At 33.8% G+C, this 7,279-nt stretch overlaps 1 protein-coding gene across 1 annotated transcript; it reads right to left on the bottom strand.

Annotated features, from left to right (window-relative positions):
* Positions 1–506: 506 nt before the first annotated feature.
* LOC140442253 (uncharacterized) lies at positions 507–1,430 on the bottom strand. Its single transcript, XM_072533328.1, has one exon. The coding sequence runs from the start codon at positions 1,428–1,430 to the stop codon at positions 507–509; it is 924 nt and encodes a 307-aa protein (XP_072389429.1).
* Between the last annotated feature and the right edge of the window lie 5,849 nt (positions 1,431–7,279).

Below are 7,279 nucleotides of genomic sequence, written 5' to 3'. Positions count from 1 at the left end.
GTGTATATGCAATCAAATTACGGTACCTTTGATGTTGATGTAACACTTCTTCTTCTTCCACAGTGCACTGGGGTTGACTCAGATGGGACAGAATCTTCTTAAAGCCGCGTCGTCAGTAAATGTTTGTATTTTGAGAACGATTTCCGAAGTGGAAATTGAAACGTCAATAAATGTATTTTAACCTTTAATTGTGGCTTATTCCCATTTAAATATTAATTAGTCGTCAGGTTTACACAAAAAAATAATGAAGTGTTTTTGCGCGCTAATTTATACAAAACTGTCACTGTTACTGAAGTGCATGTCGTCTCGTAGCTTCGCTTCCCTTAACTTAAGTCTCATAGGGAGTTGCGTACAGGGCCGTATTAATTCACAATTATAAGACATACACACACGTTAATTAAAGAATTAAATATAAAAATAAAATAATAAAAATTATTAATAAAAAAACTAAGAATATGTGTGGAGGGACGTAACACTTCCATCCACCAAAATGCATATTTGCATTTTTAGTCAATATAAGGCAAAGGGCATAGCTTAACAAAAGGTCGCCTAAGTTCACCTTTCGCGGTTTGTATGATAGCTACGCGAACAATATCATCTTGACCGAAAATTAAAGTTTTAATTCGACCCATTTGCCATTGTAAGGGAGGCTTGGTCTCATTACAAATTAATACGAGTGTACCCATATTAGGATTACCCTCATTTTTATGCCACTTCGTGCATTGATGAAGAGTATGTAAATATTCTCTGCTCCATCTTTGCCAAAAGTCTGCATGTAATCGTTGCAGCAATTGCCAACGACTTAGCCTATTTAAATGAACATCACTGTAATCCCGATCGAGACTTATCTTTAAAGGCTCTAGTGTAAGAAAATGTCCAGGTTTTAACACTGAAAAATCATTTGGATCATTACTGACAGGACATAAGGGACGACTATTTAAGACAGCCTCTATTTGTATGACTAATGTATTGAATTCTTCATAGGTTAAAACCTGTTCGCCTATGAGTCTAGACACATGTGTTTTTACGCTTTTTATACCCGCTTCAAACAATCCACCAAAATGGGAAGCTGCCGGAGGATTTAAATGCCATGTAATGAGGTCGATTTTATCAAAATGTGACTTAATGTCTTCTAAATAGGATTTTGCTCCTACAAAATTTGTTCCGCAATCAAAATAGACAACAGAGCAACGTCCTCGACGTGCTATAAAACGTCTGAATGAGGTTAAAAATGCCTCGGTACTAAGTTCAGATACCAATTCTAAGTGCAAAGCCTTAGTGGCAAAGCATACAAATAGGCAAATATAGGCTTTCGTTCGTTTAGCATTTTTAAGATTATTGGCTCGTATCAGAAAAGGACCGCCAAAGTCAACGCCAACGCAAAAAAATGGTTTGGCCATGGATATCCGTAGGTCGGGAAGAGCCCCCATAGGTGGCTGATAATTTTGAGGTTTTAGTCTCCAACGGGAAAGACATTTTGAAAGAACACTACGAATAACACGTTTGGATGAAATTATCCGAAAGTTTTGTCATAAGGCGAAGTGCGTACCTTGAATGCCTGCATGTAGATATACAATATGAATTTCCGAAATAAGTAATTTGATAAAATTACATTTGGAAGGCAAAAGAAGAGGCAAGTGCTTGTCATACGCTAATTCTGACTGGCTAAGTCTTCCGCCCACTCTTAGGAGATCATGTGAATCAAAGAAGGGATTTAATTTTTTCAAATATTTGAATTTTATAGAATTACCCTTAATCTGTTCTATTTCCTTCTTCAAATATCTTTGTTGCACTAATCTAATTAGTTGATTAGTGGCGTTGCTTTGCTCCTGAATAGAAAGCCTTCCAACTGTTCGTTGATTGACTGATTTTAGGTTACCAACAAATCTAAGAACATAGGAAAAGATACTTTTTAATTTTGAAAAGGAAGAAAATCGATTACAGAGATTATCGACAAATTCAACAGATGGAAAAGACAAAAGTCAACCTTTCTCTTTCAATTCTAAGTTATGTTCAAAAGAATTGGTCAAGGAAAATGACCAGATATCTTCAGTAGTGCGAAAAAACTTCGGACCCATCCACCAAGCAGGAGTATTTAAGAAATCCTCAGGGAAAACTCCACGGGATCCATGATCCGCACTATTTAATGAAGAAGGAATATATCGCCATTGTTTTGAAGCAATCCTGTCTTGAATATAAGAAATTCTGTTACTGACGAAGGTTTTCCATTTATATGGCTGTGAATTAATCCAATGAAGAACAACAGTCGAATCTGACCATGCGTAAATTCTACTAAACGGTATAGTGAGAGTCTGCAGTATATAAGATAATAATTTACTAAGAATTACTGCTGCATTGAGCTCGAGACGAGGAATAGTTTGTACCTTGGTAGGACTAAAAGAAAATAAGTTTTGATTACTCCTGTATCATAACACACACGAAGGTATGTAACAGCAGAAGATCCACGTAAAGAAGCGTCGCAAAAGGCATGAAGCTCACAGGAAATAATTCCATTTAAAGAAATATGACGAGGTATAGTAAACTTAGACAGTATAGGCAGTTCAATTTTAAATTGTTCCCACCTTGAAATAATTTCCAAAGGTGGAGTTGCACCCAATCTAAATCAAGTAGCCAAAGACGCTGAATAATAGTCTTCACTATCAAAGTGACAGGATTAAGAATACCGTAAGGATCGAATATGCGAGCTATTTGGGCTAAAAGATTTCGCTTTGTACAGGAAGCTTGAAGAGGTAAAATTTTGTAAAAGAAATCATCAGATGATGGATTCCTTCCAAGTCCTAATACCTTCAACGAAGATTGATCTAAGTCAAATGAAAAAAATTGATGCAGAATATGATCCAAATATGATCCAGAGAGAGACTAACTGAGGGGCATTACTTGCCCATTTTCGTAACTCAAATCCACCACGTTTCAATAAAGATATTAATTATTTTATAGCAAGAACACTGTTTTCTAAAGAATCCTTTCCTGTCACCACATCATCTAAATATCTTTTAGGAGTATAGATGAGGCTACAGGTAAGTCCGGTTCGTCGAGTGCTAGCTGCTGTAGAGTACGAATTGCAAGATATGGTGAGCTAGACACACCGAAAGTAACCCGAGTAAGTTCGTATTCAGGAATAGATTCCTGTTCCGAAAAACGCCAAAGTATTATTTGAAATCTTTGTTGCTCAGGAGCGATAAGAATCTGAGTAAACATGGATTTAATATCTGCAGTAAAGACATATTTATGAAACCCGAATTTAAGCAATAAATTTACAAGATCATTTTGTAATTTTGGACCTGAATATAACGTATCGTTTAAAGACGGAAAGTTAGGGGCGTGTGCGGAAGCATCAAACACAACGCGCAATAGAGTAGTACTGGACTCCTTGTAAATACAGTGGTGTGGTAGATAATAAGCATTATTTATTGCCGTACTTGGCTGAATAGGATTTAAATAATGATTATCTATGAAACTTTTGATAAAGCTTGAATATTGAATCTTAAGTGATTCATTTTTGGCAAATCTGCGCTCTAAAGAACTAAATCTTTGTAAGGCTAAACGTTTTGTGTCGCCAAAAGAAAGTATTTCGTTTTTGAAAGGCAGCTTTACTACAAATCTGCCCTCGGAATTTCTATAAGTGGTATGAGTATACAGCTTTTCACAGAAAGAGTCTCCCGGAGAATAAGATTTAACTTCTGGTACTTCCTCAATGGCCCAGAATTGTTTTAATGTCGCATCTAATTGCTCAGAATCATTAGCAGAAAAGGACGTAAAAAAGAAATGAATATTTGTTAAATTTGTAGGTGGAATATTTCCCATCAAAACATAACCGAAACTTGTTTCAAGAGCTGAAAGCTGATCATTACGGGTTTTATTAATTCCTCCTGTTAAGATGTAAGGAAAAATATTTGCTCCTAATAGAACATCAACTTTACCTGGAATATTTGCCATTTTATCAGCCAACCTTAAATGTTGAAGACACAGCAAGTTGTCTAAGGAAATTGGAACAGTTGGCATGTTTTGACAGATTTAAGGAAGAATTATTGCATCTATCTCGCAATGAAAGTTTATGTCATAAGACGAAGACATGTTCAATTTTACGCCTGATTTGGCTGTGGTGCACATTCTATCAAGACCTTGTATCGATAAAGCCGCATTGAATTTAGGGAGACTTAATTTGTCTGCATATTCTTTACTAATGAAGTTAGCTTGAGACGCACTATCTAACAAGGCTCTAACTTCCAAAGCTTTACCAAAACGATCGAGAACATAGATTGTAGCTGTAGCTAGCAAGACATTATTTGTCAAAGTATTTGATAAGGCGGATATAGAACGCATAGGATCGTTAGATGAACTAGCAACCTCGTTGTGAGAAGAAGAAGAAGAATGATCATTCGCATTGAGATTATCAAAGTGAAGAGCAGTATGATGTTTTTTATTACAATGTGTACATCTTTTGGATGAAGGGCATTTGACCGTAACATGAGTTTTAGGCAAGTAGTTTATACAACATTTATTCTGTTTAGCCAGTCAAAAGTCAAAACGTTTTTGAGGTGATTCAGCAAGAAATTGATTGCATCTAAATAAAGCATGATCCAAACCACAAAATAGACACTTATTTTTGACAGAACTGGTCAAAAATGTAGAAGTTTGACGAGATGAATACCTTACGTTATTAGAAGTATCGGAATTAATAGATTTAACATTTTTGCTGACTTGTCTTTTATACGACTCCAATGAAGTGCAACGCTGCAATGCGAACTTATAAACTTCCTCATAGGAAGGTACATTTTTTGAAGCAAAGTGTAATTCAAAAGCTCTAACTGTTTCTACATCCAATTTGTCCATCAGTAAGTTCATTAGAATGAAGTCCCATTGAGAGGGAGAAAAAAGTAATTTTTCTAGAGAGGCTAAGTTTTCATTGAAAATATCTAATAATTTCCTAAGAGTGAGACAGGATCATCAGTTTTAACCACACTGGCATTTTGTATATTTTTCCATAATGCTCTAGATAAGTCTCGTTTACCTTCATAGCGATCAATTAAGGTGTTGTAAGCAATTATATAATTAGAATCTTGAAGCTTAATGCTTTTAACTAAATTGTAAGGTACTCCCTTAAGTGATTGCAGAAGATAACTAAACTTTTCTATATTAGAAAGATCGGAATTATTATGTACAAGAGCATTATACAAATCTATAAATGTGGGAAAATTGGTAATCTGGCCCGCAAATATACTTAAATTTAGTTTCGGAAGATTTACATTAGTTTTTGATCTAATATGTGGATCAGCGGACACATTTTGAGTTCCACTAGTAGTATTGTTCAATAATGAATGATGTTTAAAATAAAGAGCAGCTATTTTATTAATGCTATTAGCAAATTCAAATCTAATTAATTCTTCCGTATCTAAATCCACGTCTTCCTCAACAGCAATTAAATTAATTAATTCAGTATGTTGATCATTAAAACTAGTATTGATAGCTTCGTAATCTTTTGCAGCAAAGAGAAACCCTGGAATTAATGAAGCATCAACTAACACTTCATCTGCCAGCTTTTCCATTTGTTTAATTTTACAAATGTCAACGTTTCTCAATGCACGCAATCGAACAATTCTATTTGAATTTCTGGAAGACATTATTATTTATAGAAAGAGAAATTTATGTAACACAAAGAACCTTTAAAGAATGATCTCAATAAATTTAGTATGTACTCGTATACTATATATATGCAATACTTTTAAAGTTAGGAAACTCAATAAGTATCAGTAAGAATAAATATTTATTATATTTGAGTATGTATAATCGAGCAAACAAAAAAAAAACACTCCAAGTATTATTTAAACAAAATTCAAAATATATTTATTTAATTGTAACTAGAAATATACGCATAAAATATTTTTAAAACCAAAGGGCTCAATATATATTGCGTTTTTAAAATTTCCTAAGTTATTTAAATAAAATATATAATCTTATAAACCACCCTGTATTTAAAGAATTCTAGTATTCAAAGATATTTTATGTGATTTTGAAGACTTTTGACCGCTTAAGGCTTATATTTAACAATAGGTCAGGTACTAGCCTTACTTGGGATTAAAGGAGGTGATTGCCAGATGTGTTATACTGGTTACGGATTTTTAAATGATTTTAAACGAACTTTTGAGAATCTTTGCCTAAATATTTAAAAATTTATATATAATTTGATAGCGTTTTTAAAGGAATAAATTACTGTAAACTAATTTTAATCCGGCTCGAAGGACCAAATGAACGACTGTAAATTCTATAAGAGAAACACTCGCTCATAAATGTGTATTTAGGTGCTGGTATTACTTTTATGCGAAAATAAGTTATATGTAAATTTATCAATTAATATAAATACTGTGTGTGTATGCAATCAAATTACGGTACCTGTGATATTGATGTAACACTTCTTCTTCTTCCACAGTGCACTGGAGTTGACTCAGATGGGACAGAATCTTCTAAAAGCCGCGTCGTCAGGTTTACACAAAAAATACTGAAGTGTTTTTGCGCGCTGATTTATACAAAACTGTCACTGTCACTGAAGTGCATGTCGTCTCGTAGCTTCGCTTCCCTTAACTTAAGTCTCATAGGGAGTTGTGTACAGGGCCGTATTAATTCACGATTATAAGACATACACACACGTTAATTAAAGAATTAAATATAAAAATAAAATAATAAAAATTATTAATAAAAAAAACTAAGAATATGTGTGGAGGGACGTAACACCATGAACGGTTTATATGGGCTCCTTATTATGATCTACTGTTTGTAGACAGTGTAATGTCACACGCATTACACTGTGTAAGAGAGGATATCTTATTACCTGGTATAACTACGTACTAAAAGGTAACTGGTGCTTTAAAAAACAGGGATATAGATACAAAAGGATTTGAGCTTTTTATTTAATAGAATGATCGTTTGCATAAAAAATTTTATTTTTTTTTGCATTTTTAAAAATGTTTTTTTTTTATTTAATATAATTTTATTAGTTCAATGCCGATGTTTTTTTTTTAAATTACAGAAATTTACACGGAAGGACGTGCGCCTCATTTTTAGCTGACAAGCTTGCGAAGAATATTATTTCTGGTCCTTAATTTACCTTTTAGTTTTAAACAATGATCTGTGACTGACCCCGTGCGATACGAACTATTTTCAAGGAATTTATAGGAAGTCTAGAGTTTAACGATTTTATGACATTATTGGAGTCCAGTTTTGTGAAAGCGTCTATGTTAGGGAAATTGAAGGAGCACACACG

Source organism: Diabrotica undecimpunctata, chromosome 5 (genome assembly GCF_040954645.1).
Source record: "Diabrotica undecimpunctata isolate CICGRU chromosome 5, icDiaUnde3, whole genome shotgun sequence".
Classification (NCBI taxonomy): Eukaryota; Metazoa; Arthropoda; class Insecta; order Coleoptera; family Chrysomelidae; genus Diabrotica; species Diabrotica undecimpunctata.
Note: the sequence above shows the minus strand (reverse complement) of the source record. Positions and strands in the feature narration are given on the sequence as shown.

What these genes read in the sequence shown, in the direction of transcription:
- LOC140442253 (XM_072533328.1), bottom strand. Translation starts at nt 1,430, where the DNA reads ATGGGGGCTCTTCCCGACCTACGGATATCCATGGCCAAACCATTTTTT.